Raw genomic sequence first — 22,649 nt, 5'->3', positions numbered from 1 at the left:
CCTCGCCTGTCTGAGTGCTGCTGCGGCTGCTGCTGCTGCTGCTGCTGGCTTGGCAGGGTGTATATTGGATAGACGGTATCTGGGGGAGCAGCTGTGGATTCTTCTGTGTGCGCAAGTCCCACTGTGGAAGCTGTGGGAGTCCGAACAGCTCGCAGCCTTTGATTCAGGGTTGCTTTTATCAGAAAGTGTGGGACTGAGACATAAAATACTCATCTGAGTGAATGAAGCTCAGCCAGCAATCTGGATAAAATCTGGGCTAATGGTTTTTTCAGACTTCACAGACTTAAACCAAATCTTGGACGGTGGCCAGTGTTTGGAGAACACAGTGGACTTGAGTATGGCTCCAACATACTGTTATTTTAAATATTGATTGAGCTGTGAATAGTTTAAACATGTATCATCCATTAGATTTCACAGAAATTCTGAAAAATATTAGCCTGTATTCAAAAAATGTTGTACTGGCCATAAAACAATTAAAATAATTACTATATATATAATTTAAAACTAAGTGTTCGCAGTACGTTAATAAATATTTATAATATATGTACGCTTTAGTATAAGGTTATATGTCTATAAGGACAGGATTACACTTTTTCACTTTTGTAAAAATGAGTGACCTGCTTTAGTCTACCTTCAATCCCCTGTCGTTACTTTGACTTGACAGCACTTTCACTGATCGTATGCCTTAATGATTCATCATGAGGCGAGGGGCAGGGTTTTTGTCTGCACACACTTTGATATAGAAACACTTTGATAAGTCTGCCTGAACCATTTTACAATAATTTCTCACTCAACTGCTCTCGTTGGCTGCTTCCTGTTAAACGCTGGGCTGAACAGCTTCAGAGTTCAAACCCCTGCTGAGTGCATACAGCAGTCAGGAGAATAGATGAGGAGTTCACCAAACTCCACATGGTTAGCACAAAAGGCAAAACTGGTGAAATCTGCTGAAATATGTTTTTATACTTTTAAAAAAAATTCCCACTCAACATTAGTTGTCAAAGCTTCGTGTGAGATGGTCCATAGTGTAGCTGTCCAATAAGGTCTCAGGAATATCCTGCTTTAATAGACCCGCTCAACTGTTACGGTTGACAGAACTTTTTTCCCATAATATGCCAGGCATTTAAAATAGAACTAGGTTCAAGAGTGCAGTTAGACCAGTGGTGTACACTTGTCTCTGTCAGAAAGTCCAAGTTACTTAACAATGAACGAGAGAATCTCACTGTAAGCCCTGTCATTTTAAAAGTAGATTCTGGGCTCCTTTTTTTTGTACTGCTACAAAGTATCCCAGTCTCCTACAGTTTTAAAATACTAGATACTGTGTTTATTTACTTCCCTACATAATCCAAAGCTGCAGTCGTTTCAGCTTTCTTTAATTCTGTAAGACAATCTTATTTCTAAATATTTTTTAAAATCATACTTGGTATCTATTAAAGACATAAGTAGAGATATTTTCCTAAATTGGCAATAAATCAACTCTGTGTTGAATCAATATTTGAGTACAAATAGAACAGAAAACTACATATTGGATAAAACACATTCATTAATAAACATCGGTATATATTTAGTGCATCCACTTTTTTCACTCACTACTATGCAGGTCCGCTTAGCAGTAGGCACTTAGCATACACTTCACACTCACTTAACATCAACCCTCTCTCGTTAACTGGTCACTGTAGGTCACATATACACAGCTAATGACTTAGTGCCATCAACTCATAACATAACAATATGTAGAGCTGACTGAGTGAATATTAACTGATCTGTAATAAAAATAAGTGAGATACACGTTTGCTGGTGTTATTATCATGGCAGCAGAATTCGTGTAAATCCCATTTTACCACAAATGCATTACGCCACTTAGTGGCTAACCATGTCACAGCGACGTAGTGATGTGAGCACAAACGAATGATTAAATGAATGACAATAAATGAAAAATAATTTAAACAATATACTGTATATGGTACGGGGTGTCTGTTTTTCTAAATCTAATTTCTGCTTTGGTTTCTACATTCCCTGTTATTTCCAACCCTCTACAGTTGTAGGCATCAGTGTCTAAATTTAGCTTGTAAGTAAAAATAGACTTTTTTTTGTCATTTTGCTTGATAAGAGAAAATTGCTACAGGAATGTTGTGAATAAAGTAAAATGTCACTGATTGAAAATGAGGTTTTCAGCAGTCAGTAGTAAAACTAGGTCTTGGCTGTCATTTTATCTTTGAACATGACAACAAGGTAAAATCTTTGTCAGAACAACGAAAGGGGCCTAAGGGCTAACAGACGTTGATTCATCTTCTTTATTTTATACTAATGGATTCTTGTATTAATGTCTGTTATGCTGTGTCACCTGTTTTTTTTATTCAATATATTTTAATCTCATTGTTTGTTTTTGATGAAATGCGTATATTAGTGTGGATTATTTATTTAGATATCAATTTTTTAAAAAAGCAAATAAAAACAAAGTCTCTCTCAAGAGACCAATAACTCTATTCTCTATTCTCTCTAATAGACTAATGGATTTGCTTACACTGGGTAAAAACTAACCCCAAACAACTGCAGTCATTTATTTAGGTACATGTACGACATAGTACTATCAGGGGACTAATAATGTACAACCTTGATATTTTTGTGTTTATTGAATTTTCAGAAATTATCACTAAAGTTAAACTTCTTAATTTTAACAGCTGTATTCTTTGAATCTAAATCATCACATTTGTGTAGTTTCATTTTTTTTGTAACTCCTTCAGTTCATGGAAGGTTTGTTAATCCCCCCAACCTCTCATCAGCCTTTCTGTTTCTCTCTTTGTGTCAATCTCACCCTTTCATTTACACATTTTAACCGACTACGTGCCTGTTGGACACCTCAACTGCTGCGTGGGTGTGCGCTGCTGTCATTGTGTGGTTCTGACCCGACAACTCTCTGTCACGCTACCCTCTCCTAAAAGCAGTGAGAGATGGAGCTGTAATTTAATTACTTCTTTTCATTGGGAGAGGGTCACAAGGGGCCGGGGGAATCCACAGGGATTGTTTAAGGCAGAAAGAATAAAGTAAATGATTGGTAATGGCAGCAGTGTTTAAAGGCAGAGGGCGGTTCTCTGGAGCTGCTGCAGAAAATTGCAGAAAAACCCTCAGATCTTGTTTTGCTTCAGTGGTTACTAATATTCTGTACTTAACATCCACTGCTTTACCATCTAAAAAATGCAGTTGGATAATTCACCAGCTTAAAGTATTTAAAGTATGGAGTGATGAAGCATTTTAATTAAATGGAGACTGTTGTCAGCAACAAACAACAAAAGGTAGGACAGAGATAAAAACTGACAGTCTGTGGGAATGAAACAGGGAAAACGTCACGGCTTCAACAAAAGCTCTTACACCGAGGGACACAGGAGTGTCTTAGTGTCTTGAACTGGGCGTGGTCTCCTCCTTTATTTTACTACATCAACCCTGATTTCAGGTATTTGGCCACTAGGAGGTTCAATACCAGATGATGATTTCAAATATAGATAAAAGAAATATCAGTGACACTGGTAAATTCGCTTTAACTGATTTTTACATTTTATGCTGTTATAAGCATTTGTTTGTAATTTGGTTTATGTTTAAAAATAAAATGTTAAGAGGTAAAAAGTCATTAAGAACTAGTTCTATCCTGAGATTAATAATGCATTAAATAGTGTACAATAATATCAGGACAGGACTGGTTTTCCTCTTAAAACAGGCTTGATTCTGTAGTGGGAGCAGATTATTCTAAATGCTGGTTAACAACAGCAAAGCTGTAAGTGGGTACAGGCTGATATGCTGTAGATGCCTGTTCAGATAGAGATAATTAAACTTCTCCTGATTCCAAATGTCTCTCCGCTGAACTTAAGCTGGCACAGTGGTGTTGTTGCTACATTCTCTGCCCCTGGACTGACAGACAAGGTCATCTCCCAAAAACCAGTAGAGAGTGTGTGTGCCAGATCAGGTTGTAGTTTTATTACATTTAATTATAGGGTTTCTGATTTGAATGCAGGTTTGAGAAGCGCCTTTGTGTTACATGTGTTTTTATCTGTTTTTTTTTTTTTATTTCAGGTAGACATGCTTACTTTTGTGTTTGTTTATTTTGCCTTGAATTAAATGAGCGTGTACACACACACACTGAAGTCCAGTCATCTGATCAGACTCATTTTTACAGTCAAAAGCATTTTAGTGTTCACTGCTCATAAAAGGCTATAGTACTACGGACATTTATTGAGATATATTCAAAACAATAGAAGACTCTCCGTTTAAAATGTACCACAAAACAAGAGTTGGTTATTACAAGGTAAATAACTATGACACGAGTAACAAACCTACACAGAATGGAGTGATATATTTCTTCCAAATGGTATATACTGTTCACTGGGGAATGGTAATTGACTGGTGAACTACAAAGTATACATTTAAATAAATATGAGCCACTTCAACATTGCCATCCACAGAGCTCCCACAACAATAAATGACATTGCGTCTTTGTGAAGATGAGATTAAATGTTGCCATGGCCTCTCTGTGTAGCACTGGTAAATACTCTGACATGAAGGGTTTTCACATTGATCTCTACACGAATATAGAACAGACTACTCATTTTCCTCCCATCATTACCATGGAAACTCCGGGGACTATTATTTCCCCAACGGGAAATGTGACATATGCATTGAACTTTGCCAAAAGTTGCTCTTGCTCTCTCTCTCTCTGTCTAAGTCTGCTTTCTTCCCTTGTGGTTCTCTGAAGGTTCTCACAACATGGCGTCTCTATTTCCTGGCTCCAAAGATTCCTGCAAAGGTACCTCTACAGCTCTCCACCTCTTAACCGTGACACTTTTCTCCAACCATTCTAACAATTTTACTTTGTTGACTGTATCTGTGTCAACAGGCAGAATCCACATTCAACTTCTTGGAGATTCGGGCTTTGAACTCTCATCCTGAACACCAGGTGAATCTTTACATTAATGCTAAACTTCGTAAGTGATCTGCTCCACTGTCGGCACATTTAAATAGCACCGCAGTTACATCATTTCAAAGGGATGAGAAAGCGTTTTCCAATACGTTTTTCTCTATGGGTTTTGATGGCCAAGGTACAGAACAAAGAGATTTAAAAACCATAGAAAAGCAGGAGAAAAGACCAGTGACATAAAGGTGAGGGTTTTATATGAAACAATTTTTAAGGTAAAGGATTCAAGCTAAACCCTTTGTTCACTTGAATGAAGTCCTTGGTGTTACATTAAAACCATTATATTTAACATTATGTTGCATTAGACAGAACCCTTGAACTAAGGTGTAAATGCAGTATTTCAGTAAAGAATCAAGGCAAAATCAAGGTAAAACAAGGCAGAACCTTTAAGCTCCTCCTTGGATATTACATCGACCAATCAATGAGGATCCTTGGGTTTCATTGTTTGACTAATTGACTAAATGACTGATTGATGTGCCATGCATTCAGAATATGGACCATTAAACAGGCTCAGACAGCGCTGTTAATTAAATGGATTAACTCAAAAAGCAGAAAACACTGATTAGTATAGTACAAACAAATTCACCCCAAGAAACATAAACAATATCCATTGTTACTGAAGCAACAATATATATATATATATATATATAAACAGAAAATATATGTACACACATACTGTATATCAATATTCCTTCCTCACCACAGTTGGCTTCCCTATTCTGCGCAGGTTATCATTGACACTGACAAGTCCACCTACTCCCTGAGGTTTGAATCACGGAAACACGTCAGTCATGTGGTCAGCCATATCAACTTCGCCCTTTCTCGAATATTCAACAACTCAATCTTTGCGTAAGTGTCTTTCATCCACGAAAGGAGAAGTCTGAACACACTGTCCTGACATCAATGCTGCGGTCAATAATCAGACTCCTTCAAAGAGGACTGACCTTTATTATTGAAAGAGAAATTATTTCTTACAGCCTCAGTTCCCTTTTTATCTTCACAGCCCTTCCATCTGTCACTCCGACAGTGACCTTTCTGATGGTAGCAAGAAGTATTCGCCCAGCTCAGAGACGTCGGTGGAAACCCAGAGAGCCTGCGGTAAAGAGAGACTATCTCTACAGTACAGTACATATACCTTCCCACAGTAATTAAGAGGCAGATTTATTGGGGCGTAGGCACACTTCACAGATGGCTAACTAGATGGTTGTTTCTTTTAAAGCACAAAAATTGGTAGTTTTTGGAAAATGCTGTATCTTAAAGGAGCAGCTCTACTGTACACCTAACTACTGACTCCCTCTGTCTCTTCTGTGTTCTGCCCTCCTTTCCCAGGAGGCTTCTCTGAAACCTATGCTGCTCTGTGTGACTACAATGGCATCAGCTGCAAAGAGGAAGTGCAGTGGGTAAGAGCTGCAGTGGAGTCTGTTTCACTTGTGCATCAGTTCGATATGCTACGTGAACAAAATAAATAATTAAGAAAAAATATTAGTTTAAAAAAAAAAACTCAGATGTGATGTTCTCCCAGGACGTGGACACCATCTATCACTCCCAGGACAACCGAGAGTTCAACCTGTTGGACTTCAGCCACCTGGAGAGCAGGTGAAGGACGCGAGCCACGAGAATCTGTTAATTTTATAAAACCGTCAGCTCCTCACCTAATTTTGAAAACATTTCTTCAGGGATTTGGCAGTAATTGTTGCATCCATGGCATACAACACCTGGTTCACCAAACTCTACTGCAAAGATCTGCGCATAGTACGTAGATACCTCTACTGCATCCAATGTTGTGTGTTGCTGAGCCTCCGGATAGATATTAACTTTGCAAAAACAGGTTAAAAGTGAATTTTAATTGTTCCCTTTATACCTCAGGGATCAGAGGTCACAGAACAAGTTCTTCATACGGTCAGCAAATCTTCGAGCCTTGAGGAGATCACGCTGGAAAATGCTGGGTTGAAGTCGTGAGTTTAGATTTCCTTTACAGATGGACTATAGGGTTAGTCTTTAGTTTAGTTTAAGTCCTGATAAAATATGTTTTGAACACATTGATAAAATGAGGTGAGTTTTCTTCACTGACAATTGTTATGTTTACATTACTCTTATGTGATATCTTTTGAATTTATCAGTATATTTTAACGAACAATTATTTAGTACTCTTGATTGAGTAAAAAAACATGTCTGAAGACATCATATTTACTTGTACTTGTAGTGTTTGCTACAGCTCTGATGTACTGTGTCTAATGTCACAGGGACTTCCCCCAGAAAATGTCAACTGCTCTGTCAGAAAACCCTGCATCTGTCATCCACTCCCTCAATCTGGCACATAACTCACTGGACAACCAAGGTACGGCCCATCATCAGCTTCTAAATATGGTTCTCTGGTTCATTGCTAGTGGAAAAACTAGTCTTGCACGCACATAAAAAGGTTCAGATGCTATAGTTTGTCAAACTCTCCGTGTGCCTGGCAAGAGGTTAAAAATACTGTACCTGATGTTTATCCTGTTGCATTGCTGCTACTGCGTTCAAACATCTCATCAGAGAATGTTAGAAGACGTTTGGTACCTGGTCTCTTGGTTTTGTAGAGGCTGTGATCTGACGACAGGTAACATGCAGATTTGGCCCCTTGGTGCAGGACATGTAGCACTGTCTGCTTTTATCTGACCCACACCAACTGGATTTGGCTGAAATGCAATGAAAAAGAGAGACAGAGATATCTTGTATCATCAGAAGTCACATTAAAAGGTCGCTCTTTTATAGATCATTACACTTTTGTCGAGGTTGTAACCCAGACATGACAAACAGTGCCCTTTTATAATGTAAGTGGGCCACACAAAAGTACCAGCGTGCACAGTGGGTTGCTCCTGGAGCGTCAACAGTAACTCATCTAGATGGTAGAAAACATTTGGCTGTATCCTTCCCCAGTCATTACATTGCAAGTTTGAAGCAGTAATTGTGTAATTGATTTTTAGTTAATCTGTCTTCAGGAAGAGCTGATGCTGGATAATAATGACTTTTAATATCTTTGTGGAAGAACACTGGCTCCTTGAGGCAACTGCTGTAGATAGTGTGCCAACAGCACTGTTAAACATTGCTTTAAAACTGCATGGTTTTTGATTGCCTTACTGCTCAAACTGAATTGGAGTACCCAGACACTTAGAAGGTTAATTTAATACAGAAAGCAGTAGCTTCTTGTGATTGAAAAAAAATAATAATAATCAAGGATTAAATAAAATTTCAGTTTTTAAAGGTAGCTGTAGAAGTAGGGCAGTATTTTTTCCCAGGTTGGTTGGTGTAGGGCTGTAGGTTTTACACACGCTGGTCATATATTTTATGTATTTCTTTTGTTCCTTTGTTCCAAAACTTTACATCTGCACATTCTGCAGGTGTGTCCAACTTAATCCAGCAGGTGTGTCGCCTCAGCAAAGGCCTTAAAATTAGTGCATGTGCAAGACCTCTCTCACCTCCAAAGGTTTGCTCTTTTATCCTCTTTTTCTCCTGAATTGCTTTTTTAATAGTTTCAACAAATTATGTTAGTTTTCATTTGAAATAAAAAAAGAACTACAAAGCTTTAGACAATTGTGTACCTTGTGTCATGTTAAAAAAACAGCTATGACTCCTAAGTGATTCACGATGTCCCACTCTGCCCTGCAGGCTGCACACCTCCTGTTACTGTCTCATCGTACCGTGTACTCAGTGGAGAATTTAAATATTACATTGATGCAGGCAGATACTGTGTTCCATCATACTCAGTGATACCTGCAGTAGTTTCTCTCTCAGATGTGTATGAATAATGAAAGGAGGGAAAATGTCTTGAGAGTGTTCCCTGTCTCTCTGTCCTTAATACCTAACAGCATACTCTGTCATGTTCCACTCTCTCTTTTTCCTCTATTTCTTTTCTCTCTCTCTCTCTCATCCCCCTCTCTGTGTGTCAGGTGTGGTGTCTCTCTCACAGGCTCTGTGCTCCACTGATGAGTACTCCAACTCCCTCCTGCACCTGGACCTGAGCAAGAATCCAGGTGTCCTCTCAGGAGACGACGCCTCGGTCAGAAAGCCCCAAAGACCTGACTTACACTTCCCTCTCTCCATTTATGTCAGTTTTATCCCAAGAAATAACATCTTCTGTCTTTTTCTACCTTCCCCCCTCTGTGTTTTGTAGAACTTGTATCTTTTCTTGTCTCAGCCCAACTGCCTGGTCCATTTGGACCTGTCAGGCACAGATTGCTATGTGGACTCGGTGAGTTTATTATTGACAGGGGATGGTCAAATGTATAAAAATGCACGTCTGTCTCTCTTTCTCTGTCTCTGAGTGATGTTCAGTGGAGATTAACCGTCTCCACCCTGTGTCTAATGCAGCTATTTGGGGCTCTTCTGAGGGGGTGTTGTGCTGATCTCTCCTTTTTGAATCTTTCCAAAAATTCCTTCTCCCACAGGTTAGTCATCTCTTTTAGATCCTCTGAACATTAAAGGCTGGGCCGTGTGCAAATCACTGGAGATGTATATCTTCTTCATGTCACTTCAAAGACCTCATCCGTTCTTTCTATTGCTCTTCTTTCTCCACTCTTTTATTTTTGTCAGTCATTTTTGTCAGCCATTATCTTGCTCTGTGAGGGGGGGGGGGGGTTAAAGACATTAGCTCTGTGGAGTCACTGAAATGTTGTGTTTCCTCTCTGTGGCTGTATCTCCTAATGTTTAAGACCTCAGACTCTCAGTGCTGCCCGCATAGATAAGACTCATGAATACTTAAATGGAACCATCTATCATTTGACCTCACTTGCTCCCACCACCCCTGAAGCAAAGCATGACGTGTCTTTTACTCCTCACACTGCATGGCATATGCTGTATATATATTTACCCAGCACGTCAACAATGTGACTTCATCTCCTCTATGTGGTCAAGAACAACTGGTTCAGTTTCGTCTCCTCACTTCTGTTTCCCCTCTTCTTCTAACCCAATAGAAAAGTCAAAGATGCTCTGCCACTGTTCCGCCAGTTCTTCAGCTTGGCCTTCAGCCTCACTCACATCAGCCTGGCTTCTATGAAGCTGCCTCCTGATGTTCTCAGGTGCTTGCCATCTTACCACATAAGCTCTTTGTCTTTTTGCTGTTTCTATGCAACTTCTATACATTGTTAATGTTGTTGAAAGTTCTCTGCTGTGTAAAAGTTGAATTGTAAATCTTCCTTACTCCTCTCCTTCCTCCAGGGCTCTTCTCACAGGGTTGACCACAAACCCACACATCAATGACCTTCATCTGGACATCAGTGGCTGTGAGGTAGGACTTCACGACTGTATCTGTAAATAGATCCAACGACAATTTGAAAGGACAGTTAAGGTTTAATTTTCTTTACTTACAATTGTTTTTTATTGTAGTTGATAGAAAGATGATTTTATCACCTTACTGTCAAAAGACCTGAACATCAAGAAATGTAAAAAGGCATTTATTAAAAAAAACAACAACAACAAACATAAAGATATTGATGACTGAATTACACTAAGTTGGGGCCAAAGAGTTAAGCAACTAAACTTGTAAAATTGCATAAGCAAAAGTCTTTGCTTAACAAAGAATCTTAATCTTTGCTAACAAAGACATCTAAAAATGTGTTAATTTTTACTACTTAGTTAGGTTGATTCAACGCCAGCTTTTTCCTGTTTGCATTCACAGCCTTACACGTACTTATACTATAGTAACACTGAATGTGTAAAAATATGCTTAGTTAAGAGAAAGTATTTTCCGACAGCTGAGTCTGATACACATAATAAGCCAAGCAGAGCTTCAGACTGCATGCAGAGACGTGAAAATGGCATTCATAAATTTGCTTCACTCTGGAAAAATGGAACAATCCCCCAGAGACGAAGACTAAATTGACTCTGATTTATGCTAGTGCACATGTTGATTTTTTTTTTTACCTTCTCTCTTTCTCTAGCTGAGGACTGCAGGGGCTGCTGTAATCCAGGAGCTCCTCCCACGGGTATCATCCATTGGCACTCTGGATATCTCCGACAACGGTACAGGAGGCCAGTGGCGTGCAGCAGCAGAATGTTCTTTCTGTGACTTTGACTCCTCGTCCTCAGGCAGACAAGGACTGAGTGGGCCGTTAATGCATCCATTCATGTGTGTGTGTGTGTGTGTGTGTGCTTGTATTTGTGCGTTACCAGGTTTTGATGCAGACATGATCACAGTGCTGCCAGCTCTCTCCAGACACCCCTCCCTCAAACACCTGCATTTGGGCAAGAACTTCAACATCAAACACAGGTGCTGCTGATGATTTTTTAGTTCCACATGAGTACACAGAACCACACACAACATCTGGAGGCCTAAACACACTGTACTTGTCTGTGATTTCACTTCAGTTGCTATAATGAACTGCGATTCCTGTAGTGAAAAATTCACTAGCAGAGCCAGATTTTCCACTTTGGCTCAGCTCAACTCATTTGTGTGTTTGTCTTCATGCTTTGCTGCCGCAGGGTTCTGGACGAGGTCCTGCAGAAGCTAGTTCAACTAATACAGGAGGAGGATTGTGTGAGTGACAATGCAAGAAAAATCTAGATATGTAGCTCAGATCATTACATGGTGCTCTATAGTTCTTTGATAGAACCTTCAAAGTGAAAAACAAAAAATCCATCAAGTTAACGCAAAGTGAAAATCTGATGGTTCACTTTATGATCATTTCTCTGTGATAAATTATTTCTAAATATGCACCACTTATTTTTCTGTTTCCTTTGTGGGAATAACATAACACTCACAAACATACACTTGATCAGTAATTCCACACAAAAAGTATGTTATGTAAAGTCAGAATGGTGTCACAGCCTACTTTGACTTTTTATGCCATCTTCTAATCTCCCCCTCCAGGCCCTGCAGACACTGTCACTGACCGAGTCCCGTCTGCGCTCCAGGGGGACCGTACTGGTCAATGCCCTGGGCAGCAACACCTGCCTGAGAAAAGTGGACCTGAGTGGCAACAGCATGGACGACATCGGGGCCAAGATGCTGAGCAAAGCCCTGCAAATCAACACCACACTCAGGTGAAGGAAATACATTTCTGTGGTTTTGCATCTCTCTTGATGCGTGACAATATAATAATATATATATTCTCTATGATTTTCCCAACAGGAGCGTAAGCTGGGACCGCAACAACACCTCTGCGGCAGGGTTTCTTGATGTGGCTCGTGCACTTGAACAGTGAGAATTTTAAAACATTAACAATACACATCTGACATACAGTAAGTTTTCTTCTACGTACTGTATCTCAACTAAGGAAATACATAAGAGGTACTCTTTTATATTAAATTAATATTTCATACCCTTGAAATACATTAAAACATGAAACACAGTCTGTTTAAATAGCTTCTTTCCACTTTGCTATCTGATGAGGCCCATACTTACCTCCAGGCCAAAAGAGTAGGGTACATGGGTAGAAAGATCAAAGTAATTCTCTAAGAGAAGTTGATGATGAGTTCTGTCCAGTGGAGGAATTAAACCCTGTATGGTTGAAGCACTGCTCTGGTTATTTCTATCTATTGGATTATTCAGCCTTTACTCAACCTTTTCTTTGATTTCTCTCCTTCTTCGTTTCCATTTTTTAGTAACTTTACATTGCAGTACATGCCTCTTCCTCTGAGTGACATCAGCCAGGCGTACCGCAGTTCCCCTGAGAAGACAGAGCAGGCTTTGACTAAGGTTAGCAGAAAGTGATTTAAAATAACTGCATGTGAAATAACTAGTTTTCTATTTTACTAGTAACGCTTGAATTTAGAAATATATACTTTTGTCTTTCAACAGTTCACTATAAAACACTATGTGTTTTTGTATCAACAATTCCCATTGGCATGAGGCCCTTGGATGTGACTTGAAATGCCTCTAAACACAGAAGAGTAAAAGCATATTCAAAAATGCAGTGTTGTATGTTAGTAGTTTAATCAACAAATGAAATTATGATAAACCAAAAATGTGTTTCAGAAAACTGCTTACTTGATTATTTGAAAACAAGATCAGGCCCTAGATTCAAACCCTTTAGTTTATTCATTAACTTCTTTACTCTCAAAATGTTGCTAAAAATACAACTTTACTTAACTTGTGTTGGGAGAATTTCTGTATAGTTGACCGTGATAGTGTTTGGAACCCTCAGCAAAACATGGACGGACAGACACTGCTGTCTGAGAACAGCCTTCCCTTTGTTGTTTTCCTTGCTTAACATGACAGAGAAGTTTTCAAATTGACAAATGCTAAAATAAAAAATAATATGTTTTATGTAGCTTTGTGATGAGTGGGGACGACAACCATTGTATTCACTTTGTGTCCCAATTTCTGGGTCAAACAAAGAATACAAAAGTGGCCATGGACTGGTGCGCACTGCATTTCAAATATAAGAACTACAAACAATGGGAACAATGTAATGATTAAGTTCTCAGCCTAGGGGGATTATTTGTATTTGGTCCGAGCTGTGGGTGTCACAGTGGGAGGTGGACACGTAAAATAAATACCAGGCCAGCTTGTCCTGATATTCAGAACTGTTCTGACGGAGTACTTTTAAAGTACGTTTTATTTTCTTATATTCATACCTTTTTAAGCCCACATTCAGTAATGTAGGTGTTGTTCATTGGTCACAGATCCAGCGAGCGCTGGTGAGGAACAACCAGACTCAGCGTTTCTCTCAACGCCAGGCCCTGCGTCTGCACCAGGGTCTCGTCACCAGCACCGCCGAACAGGTAGAACATTCCCTCTGTGCTGTGTTGTTCTAACATATGAAATAGGGTATTACATTTAGTTTTGCTCACAAGTGTCCACTGCCCATCTGTTTCCAAGGTGATGGAGCGCCTCTGTGTTCGTGTACAGCAGCAGGTGTGTGTGTTAAGAGGTGTCGGGGAGATGGAGGAGGTTCAAGCTGCTAAACAAGTGCTAAAGGAAGCAAGAAATTCCCGTGCTGTGAGTGACAAGAGATGCATTAGTGCAGTATTTTCTTACTCTGTGACACTGAATTTGAATGAATCATTTCCTCTCTGGTGCTTCAAGCTCTACCCTTCACTGTGTGAGCTGGCTCATGTGCTGTCGGTGGACGGGCCGGTGAGGCAGCGGCTGGATTCCCTGGCCGTTGAACTCGCCAAAGCTGCAGATAAGGAGCTTCAGGTAGATGTCAGTCTGTGGACACATCACCCAATGGCCGTTAGTCTACATTCATTAATGTGAAAGGGAAATTCAGAAAATGATTCAGCTGCAATCGTTATAAACGGAAGCTTTTGTTTAACCATGAAGGGACTCCTCAGGTGATCACATTAGTTACAGTAATAATATGGTAAATGAAATGAAGACGAAACCTCACACTGTTCGTAGTATAACCTGTGTCTGGGAACAGGCTGAAAGACTGTGTCTTGGTAACTGATAGTTTAGATAACTAAGCCTTTGGAGTTTGGTCTTGTTGTTCTACTACGATGATAAAAAGTAGTGGCTATATTTTTTAAGCATCAATCACCGTATCCAATCTAAATCCCCAAACCTTTTTTTGTAATTTAAAAAAAAATCCAAATGTTACAGCCACCTGTATTAAACATGTTGTCCAGACAAACCAGTTTCCTTACACATCCGGTCCATTCAGCAATGACTGAAATACTAATGCTAAAGCATCTATTGCAGGTGATTGTGGACTCCATGGTGTCTCTGTGTCGCGAGCTCTGTCCTTCATCATCCGCTGCAGCAGAGCGACTCAGTCCCTCGCTCTCATCCGTCTCTGAACGCGTGTCCATCCCACGCTCTGCCATTCGGACAGCTCTAATGGAAAGAGCAGCGCAAGACATTCACCGAGCTTTAGAGTACGCACAGGATGAGGAAGTGGGAACGGGGGCGATCAGTCTGGCTGTGAATGAGTGGTATTGAATAGCTCTCACGTTTACCAATGATTTTCTGTTGGTCTCTCCCGTTTCCTCTTCACCCACTCTCCTGCAGAGAAGTGAAGCTCTCAGTGGTTTCCTATCTCACCAACTCCATTGTGGACCAAATCCTGCAGGAGCTCTACACCACCCATAAAACACTGGTGAACACAAATCATTTGCTGCGTAGTCACCATGTGTTGTTCTTACTGAAGTCTGTCAAAAAGTTTGAGCAGTGCTGTCTGCTTTAGACACGACAGGTGTCCCACGTGAAGCGGTGGGAAGGGATGTGTGAGGACGGGACGGGTTGGAGGTTCAACAGACACAGAGACTCTTTGGACATCACTGACGAGGAGCTTGGCGCCAACATTGTGAGTTTGGGGAACTAGACTTGGTTCTGACAATCCAGCTATAGGATTCTGCTTTTTGTAATTTAGAGAAAGTGTCACTGACTATATTTGTCAAGAGCCAGAATTTTTCTGGACAGACACATTGGTGGCCGGACGCTCAGATAAAATAAAATGTTAAACATTATTATTAGATGTTTATCTTGGAATCCAGTCGGACGGATTGGAATGTCCGGCTACCAGCTGATGATCACTGACCTAGACTGTGTCTCTACCTTTATATTTTCCTTAGAGATAAATGTATTTTAAACTAATTTTATTATCAACAGAAGAGTTGTTTTATTTGTACTGTTTGAAATTTCCACGCTCAGCCTCTCCATCACATAATTTTTTCCTCCCAGGACACAATAGCTATTAAGAAGCGCAGCTCGAGAACAAGACGAATACGACCCGTCTCCACAAGACTGAGTAAGTACTGCTCTACATCCTCTTATCCTCCCCTTTCCCGTCTCACTCTGACCACACCCTATCTTACTCAAAGCAGCGTTAATGCAGTTTCTATTACTTCTGCATCCCTCTCACATCTCTCTCTCCCAGAAGTCCATTAATGACTGCTGTAATCTTGTCTCATACATGTTTGAGTCGTTGTAACTGCGTTCTCAATTATTTTGAATGTGACGGCGTGAAGCAAAAATAATTGGCCAATTCCCGCCATCACGTCCCCTGACTACGCCGTCCCGTCTTCTTGAACTCACGTCTTCAATAATGTTTTTCATGTCAGGTTTATGCGACGACTCCAGCTCCTCTCCGCCTCCCTCCCTGCCATCGTATTCATCGCCACTGTCCCGCTCGGCATCTTGGGAAGGCTTGTCAGAGCTGCCTACACAGGGCTTGCCTCTGCATCATGTTACACGAGTCCGGCCGAGACCCCCGCGCAGGCACAAAGGAGGGAACATAACAGCTGAGACAGTAAGACAGATCTTTCTGGCTGTTCTGTCTATTTTTTGACTATTTAAAATTCCAAATCCACGCTTCATGCCCACTGGCAATGATTTCTGTCTTTGTGTTGGGTAATTTAAACAAAGTAGACAGCTTCTATTGGATTATGTCATCTCACTGAAGTCACATAATCCATTTGTTTTACTGCCTATCGAAGATTTATGGAAGAAAATGGTTGAAATGAGCGTGTGTGTGTATGTGTGTGTGTGTGTGTGTGTGTGTGTGTGTGTGTGTGTGTGTGTGTGTGTGTGTGTGTGTGTGTGTGTGTGTGTGTGTGTGTGTGTGTGAAGGAGTGAAGGACTGCAGTGAAAATGGAGGAATAAGCCCTCTTGATGATGGCCTCCCTGACTTTTACTCCAAAAGAGTTCTCCCTGACAGGTACCTGCGTCATAACACAAACCTTCATCTTTCACACCACATTCTCTGCCTCTGTAGACTGTCACTAAAATCACATTTATCATGATGCCTGCTGTTTTATAAAGCAAACTGTGCATTCTAATATTAGGCACCCATTTTCCCGTCAGCTCTCGTTCTTTCTTTCATTTCTTCACACAAGAATGAACTGAGAGATGTCCAACCTAGTTGAGAACAGTGATCCATCACACTGAGGTCTGTGTCACCGTGAAACAGCAGTGAGCTGACTGTTTTAAGAACTCTGTAGTCATAGACAGTTATCTGCTGAACAGAAACTTTTTAATAAACTGTGGCTGTTCCTTATGCCCTTTACTATGACAAACAACTAGACAACTTAAACATATTAATAAATAATTGGCTAATAAGGGGTTCATTTAGTATGAACAAATATAGTATTTATATACTATATTTGTATTATTACTATATGGCCATAAATACAGAAAATTACTGAACGTCTGCTTCAGTAGAATACTTGTGAATGTGTCTGGATGAGCTAACCAGTACAAAAAAGAAATATAGATTTACCTTGATTATCCCAAAAACATGGCCCACTTTCACAATTAGGTAAGCCATGAATCTGCCATTGTGACATATGTCACTGAAGCACTCGCATGAGTCACTTCATGATCCCAACAGTTAAATTAACGCAAAGTATTCTCCTTATGTGTACAATCGTATGTGCTGATACTGAAAGAAGTGGATGAATGAACTATCTCAGTGCACTTGTAGAACAAAACGTTTTCATCTTTGACGGCAGTGTGACATCCTGTGTGAACAATTGACACCATTCATCTGCTCTAGGCTCTGGGTTTAATCTTTCTCTTTCCTCTCCACAGTCAGCTTTCCTCTTTGCACAAAGCTCACTCTCTGAGAAGGAAAAAAAGGAGAAACATGCTCGCCATATTTGGTTTTCGAAAAAACCGCAGCAACACTCAGGCCGGTCAGGGACCCCCGGAGTGTGATGCAGAGATTTATGGAGATGGATGTCACACTGTTGCTACAGCTCCCACAGGGTGTGTACATATAATTACAGAGACAACCGCTCCCTTGAACACACAGCACATGAAAGAAAATAACAATACACACATCAGAAAGGATTTGTTCCCTGACACACATGGTCTTGGCTTTATATTTCCACTTTTTCTTATTCTTTCTAGCAGTTGACAGCACTGAGCTTGATAGATATCAATCTAAACATCCCTTATTTCTTTGTTGATTTGACAAATAGCTGAAAGCTGCCAAAGCGTGGGCATGCTGATACCAGAGTGTGTACACAGATGTCAGTGACAGCTGGTGACTGTGACTCAGGATCCATCAGTCAGCCTCGACGATTAGTATTAAACACACTAGAAGTCACACACACGACAGAAATTGTGTAAAAAATGATTACCTATTGATTGCGCTGTCGTGAGGGCTGATACATTTTAGTCTTAATTTGTCACATGTTTTTAACACTCTGCCTCTCGCAGCACTGCCACAGAGAACGTGTACACACTCCTGCAACCTCTGAGAATCGCTACCAGAGCCATTTCTCCTGGAGAAGGACCTGATGGAAAATCAAATGATCACCAGGGCAAGAATACTCTAGTCCTGAGTCCACCACCACTGCCAGGAATACTTCACCCAAGTGTGGGGGGGAACAAACACCCCTTCTATTCCCCTAAAGAGGTACAGTCTGTGTATCACTGTTTGTTTGTTTTTTTTTCCAATGCTAGAATTTTTTTTCATGTCTTTATTTTCCTCTTTGACAGAGAGCGGATGGAGACGTGGTGTTTGATCAGACGGAGGAGACAGACAAGTTCTGGGTAGATGATAAACAGAGAAGCACTCAAGCGCTACATGCTGACAAGCTGTGGTTGGAGACTAAACAGAGTGAGCAGCATGCAGAACGGCAGCAGTATGACGACACGCTGCAGGAAAAAACATTTGGAGAAGCAGGGGCAACTGAGAGACAAACAGACAGATACTGGACTGAGAGCAGACACCCAGAAAGGCACGTGGAAAAGCAGTGGACAGTCGACCGATACACGCAGCGGCAAATTGACAGAAAGATAGAGAGACAGTGGATGGGCGGGAGGCAAATAGAGAGGTTATGGTCTGAGAATAAGCCAACCGACTTAGGAGTGGACAATCAGTGGACTGAGGGCAGGCAACACGGCAGGAAGACCGAAAGACATGTTCAACCACTTAGCTTGTCTCAGAGGCCGCTGCCTCCATACCCATCAGATCAGACGCCTTCGCCAAAAACAGAGACAGATACGATGATTGGCTTAGAGCTGTCCCTTACAGAGTGGCAGCAGCAGGACACACTGGGAGACAGACACATGTTCACTGACAGTGCTGGAGCCTTCACAGAAGGATGGAGAAGCAGTGCAGGGGGAGCTGGAGGCAGATCTGGTCTCTGTGCATCGAAACCAGATCCCCCACCACAAAGCAGTAAACCTAACCTGACCAAACTGAGGCCGAGACATCGACTGGAGAGTGCAGATGCTCTACCACGTCTGCCTTCCTTACCAGGTACTTTGTCTTTACTAATGAGCTGTAGAAATGATAGCACCTACTTCAGTGTAAAAAAAAAAAAAAAACAACACTGACAAAATAGATTATTTCTGTTTCACAGGTACAGATGAAGAAGGAGAGCTGGAAACTGATCCAGGGAAAATAGAAAAGAAAGAAAGAGAAAAAAGACGAAATTCGGAGAGCCAGCCTCCACCTATTCCAGAAAAGGTCTGTGGTTTCAAATACCTTTGTTTGTCCTTATTTGTACTGGGATTATCTATTTTAATGCTTGAAAATAAATAAATAAATTAATAATAATAAAAATCTATTTAAATGTTTTTCAGAGATCTCAATGTCGCTTCATATTGCATAGTAAAACGCAATCACAACCACATAAAAATAAATGTAATATAATGAAATAATATTCATTATATAATGAATATTATATTCATATATATATGCAATATAATATGAAAAACATATTATATAAATTTAATATGAAAAATAATATAATATGAAAACAATGTATATATAAAATAAATTATATATATGTGTGCATGTGTGTGTGTCTTGTATCCTTTTTTCACATAAATCACATTAATAAATGTAACATTTTATGATGCCTAAAGATTAATCCAACTTCTTTGCTCTGATTGGACAAACAGCCAAAGACATCAACGTTTGTGACTTTTTCAAAAGACTCATCTAATGAGAGAAACCTACCTCCTCCTCCTGTGCCACCTCCTGTTGTGAAGCCACTGCATGGATTACCAGACCGGGCTGCAAGTCAAGGTACCTGCATTGAGGAGCATTTAATATATTTAAAAAAAAAGTCATGAAATGCATATTTAATTTAATTTGAAGCATAACCCATGGTGGTAATAGATGAATGATGTGTATAAAAAACACTGTATGTAGTTCAGTTGACTGACGTTGTTAGTTTCTGGACTCTGTCCAGGTTGTTTTTTCTTCGAGGTAAAACAGTTCCTTTAGGCTATGGAGGATGTTCAATATTAAAGGTGCAGATAAAGCAGTTTAACTGGCAGAAGCCTAAAGGGAGATTGTGACATTTGGAGAAAAATACTGAGCGGGCAAAACACCGGCTCTTCCTTCCTGTATCCTGTCTTTGTGCCAACTACAGAGAAAAAATTGGATTTTCATGATTCTTCTGTCTTCCGCGGTGTTCAGGTGAAGAAGGCCTCAGACCTCAGGCACCAGTGAAACCCCAGAGAAACAGAAAGGCCATGTCTTGTGATGCAGGTATTGTTCTGTTTCATCATGGCCGTGAGTACACACATTGAATGTTGTTGCACTGCATTAAAAACTATATATGTGCTACATATTTATATGTGGATTTATATGTGTAAGATGTCTATATCTAACTGTTGCTGTGTCTTTTTTGTCCTCACTGATCTCAGGCACTGACAGAGAAAGTCCTAATAATGTTGAGAAGCCCCCAAATCGCAAACCCCCTGTGAAAAAACCTAGACTTCCCCAAAACAGAAATAAGTCACTGGACTTGTCTGGTACATGTCTCTTTGTTTTATTTGTGTTTATATATATATATACACTGGTCTGCAATACATAGTATTAATACCTTTGACATTACTAGTATGACGTATTAGGCAGCAATTTGTCATCTCAGGTAATGCATTAAACCCATGAAAAGAGGGGTAAGAGTAAGGACTCAAGTGAGTTTCACAAATATAATGTCTAATGGACTGGGTCAGAGCATCTCCAATAGTTCAGCACCTGTGGGACGTACAGTGTGTGGTCTGCAGTGGTTATTATCATTGAAAAATTGTCCAACAAAAGAAAAGCAGTGAACCAGCCACAGGGTCATTTGCAGCTACTGTATGGTTCATTGATTCAAAGGCTGGTTCACGTGTTGTGTTTTTCTCAAATCGATGAGCTAATGTAGCTTACAGCAAAGGGGGGAGCAATACAGTATGAGGCAGGTGTTCGTAATGCTATGGCTGTTAGTGTATATATCTGTTATGTGTTGTTTGTGTTACTGTTGTGGTAGCAAACAATACGCACACAGACATACATAAACAATTGATGTTGCATTCTAGTTCCAAAATACTGTTGTAAAGTTCAGTGTTTTCTCATGTAGCTCAATGTTATGTTATTGTTATGTCAAGTGGAAACTACACGTTTCCGGGTTTTATTCTGCACGTTAACTGCAGTCTATTTTATTTTCTAACGCAGTGAGAATCGATAAGCGATATCAATAATGGAATCAAAATTGTTAAATTCTTATTGATTTCCAATCCTAATAGTTGCAGCCATTTAAATGTGGCTGATTTACTTTATACCACTGTAGGCTTGTAAACTGTTGTTTATTTTGTTCTTCTCAGTTGTCTCCTACATACAGCAGCCCTTTTTTAAAAAATCAATGATCGTGTTGGTCAATAACACTAGTTCATGCAACCGTCATTATTTTACAGGCTTGACACTAGCACTAAAAGGAAGAGGAATGTGGCCTCTAGTCATTTCTATTGATAATCTTCATGATAATAAGAAAATAAAAGATGAATGAAGACTGTAGATGATAATGGAGAGTGGCCAATGCATGTGATTTTATAACAGTCCTGATAAATAATAACATTTAAAACATTTAATAAACAAAACATTAAAACACATTATTCATTCATTAATTCTAAAATAAATTGTATAAGTTACCATTACACCATGTCAGATTAATAAATACCTGAAACTAGTGGCGTGATTTTTTAACACTCTAAGAAATGTACAGTAATACTTTACCTTTGTTCATATAATAGAAGTACCAACAAAACTGCATAGAAATATGTTTGATGTGAGCTTCACTGAGACATCCATAATTTGTGAACACACAGCTGGTTGACTTTCTTATGATTTAACACAGTGTGGCACATACTTTTGTTTTACACGTTGCACTATCATGATCAGAAGCGTTAAACATAGTAATGGACAAATTATTCTATTTTTTTTTCACCTAATAATTGCACCTCGGGCCACAACACAGCACACAGTGAAACAGAGTAATATTTGTTCTACTTTCCTTACCTCATGGTAACGGATGTTTTCAACTCTACAGACAGCTTCAACTCTGCACCTGGTCAAAGTGAGCTGTTGTGAGAGGCCACCATTGCCCCCCCCCCCTCCCCTGCTGTCCAACAGGTGTTGTCATGACAACCGTGGAGCATTCGTCTGACAAACAAAAGAAACGGCATCTGAGAGGAGACAGAGACACAAATAGATCATAACACGTCTGTCACTTGTTTGAGTTAAAACTGTCACTTTTCTGAACAACAAAGGATGTTTCTCCTTCTTTGACATCACTGTGCTTTTGTTTTTTTTCCAGTACAAAAAAAAATAGGTTTTTTTTTGTGTGTGTGGCTTTTGGTGTTTTATACCAGTTTGCATCCCTAGGTAACCAAAACAATCACGACCCTTTGTGCCAATGGACAGTGGGCTGGGCATTCAAACATTGTGGCTTCGTGAGACAGAAGACAAAGTATGTCTTGATTAGAATGTAATTTCCTAAATGTACTATACGTTTTAACTGCTGACACAGATGATTGCCTTGG

General features: G+C 40.0%; 1 protein-coding gene and 1 long non-coding RNA gene across 2 annotated transcripts in view; one reads left to right on the top strand and one right to left on the bottom strand.

The window, feature by feature from the left end:
* The window catches only part of LOC107988207 (uncharacterized), a 27,920-nt gene extending 5,657 nt beyond the window's left edge, over nucleotides 1-22,263 (bottom strand). Inside the window, exons 1-10 of the long non-coding RNA XR_003048888.1 lie at nucleotides 22,126-22,263; nucleotides 19,798-19,870; nucleotides 13,917-14,090; nucleotides 13,514-13,689; nucleotides 12,498-12,603; nucleotides 11,767-11,954; nucleotides 11,105-11,169; nucleotides 10,859-11,034; nucleotides 10,137-10,243; nucleotides 7,442-7,635 (exon numbers count right to left, since the gene is read on the bottom strand). This is a non-coding gene — a long non-coding RNA (uncharacterized LOC107988207). The remainder of the gene's footprint in view (nucleotides 1-7,441; nucleotides 7,636-10,136; nucleotides 10,244-10,858; nucleotides 11,035-11,104; nucleotides 11,170-11,766; nucleotides 11,955-12,497; nucleotides 12,604-13,513; nucleotides 13,690-13,916; nucleotides 14,091-19,797; nucleotides 19,871-22,125) is intronic.
* The window catches only part of LOC103376713 (capping protein, Arp2/3 and myosin-I linker protein 3-like), a 27,009-nt gene extending 4,360 nt beyond the window's left edge, over nucleotides 1-22,649 (top strand). Inside the window, 39 exon segments of the mRNA XM_017031063.2 lie at nucleotides 4,742-4,792; nucleotides 4,883-4,942; nucleotides 5,688-5,809; nucleotides 5,964-6,058; nucleotides 6,290-6,360; nucleotides 6,483-6,556; nucleotides 6,637-6,712; nucleotides 6,827-6,915; nucleotides 7,204-7,298; nucleotides 8,338-8,391; nucleotides 8,394-8,423; nucleotides 8,887-8,996; nucleotides 9,111-9,188; nucleotides 9,308-9,384; nucleotides 9,910-10,014; nucleotides 10,154-10,223; nucleotides 10,876-10,957; nucleotides 11,108-11,204; nucleotides 11,417-11,471; nucleotides 11,805-11,977; nucleotides 12,066-12,134; nucleotides 12,539-12,632; nucleotides 13,562-13,660; nucleotides 13,758-13,877; nucleotides 13,965-14,078; nucleotides 14,583-14,758; nucleotides 14,892-14,979; nucleotides 15,067-15,186; nucleotides 15,564-15,630; nucleotides 15,944-16,131; nucleotides 16,460-16,539; nucleotides 17,412-17,588; nucleotides 18,045-18,243; nucleotides 18,327-19,092; nucleotides 19,196-19,302; nucleotides 19,740-19,866; nucleotides 20,263-20,334; nucleotides 20,493-20,600; nucleotides 22,157-22,649. Coding sequence (XP_016886552.1) covers nucleotides 4,742-4,792; nucleotides 4,883-4,942; nucleotides 5,688-5,809; nucleotides 5,964-6,058; nucleotides 6,290-6,360; nucleotides 6,483-6,556; nucleotides 6,637-6,712; nucleotides 6,827-6,915; nucleotides 7,204-7,298; nucleotides 8,338-8,391; nucleotides 8,394-8,423; nucleotides 8,887-8,996; nucleotides 9,111-9,188; nucleotides 9,308-9,384; nucleotides 9,910-10,014; nucleotides 10,154-10,223; nucleotides 10,876-10,957; nucleotides 11,108-11,204; nucleotides 11,417-11,471; nucleotides 11,805-11,977; nucleotides 12,066-12,134; nucleotides 12,539-12,632; nucleotides 13,562-13,660; nucleotides 13,758-13,877; nucleotides 13,965-14,078; nucleotides 14,583-14,758; nucleotides 14,892-14,979; nucleotides 15,067-15,186; nucleotides 15,564-15,630; nucleotides 15,944-16,131; nucleotides 16,460-16,539; nucleotides 17,412-17,588; nucleotides 18,045-18,243; nucleotides 18,327-19,092; nucleotides 19,196-19,302; nucleotides 19,740-19,866; nucleotides 20,263-20,334; nucleotides 20,493-20,600; nucleotides 22,157-22,197 — 4,476 coding nt within the window. The 3' untranslated portion in view covers nucleotides 22,198-22,649.

This window comes from Cynoglossus semilaevis, chromosome 2 (genome assembly GCF_000523025.1).
Source record: "Cynoglossus semilaevis isolate Cse_v1.0 chromosome 2, Cse_v1.0, whole genome shotgun sequence".
NCBI lineage: Eukaryota > Metazoa > Chordata > Actinopteri > Pleuronectiformes > Cynoglossidae > Cynoglossus > Cynoglossus semilaevis.
The sequence above is the reverse complement of the archived record's forward strand: the minus strand, read 5'-3'. Positions and strand labels throughout refer to the sequence as shown.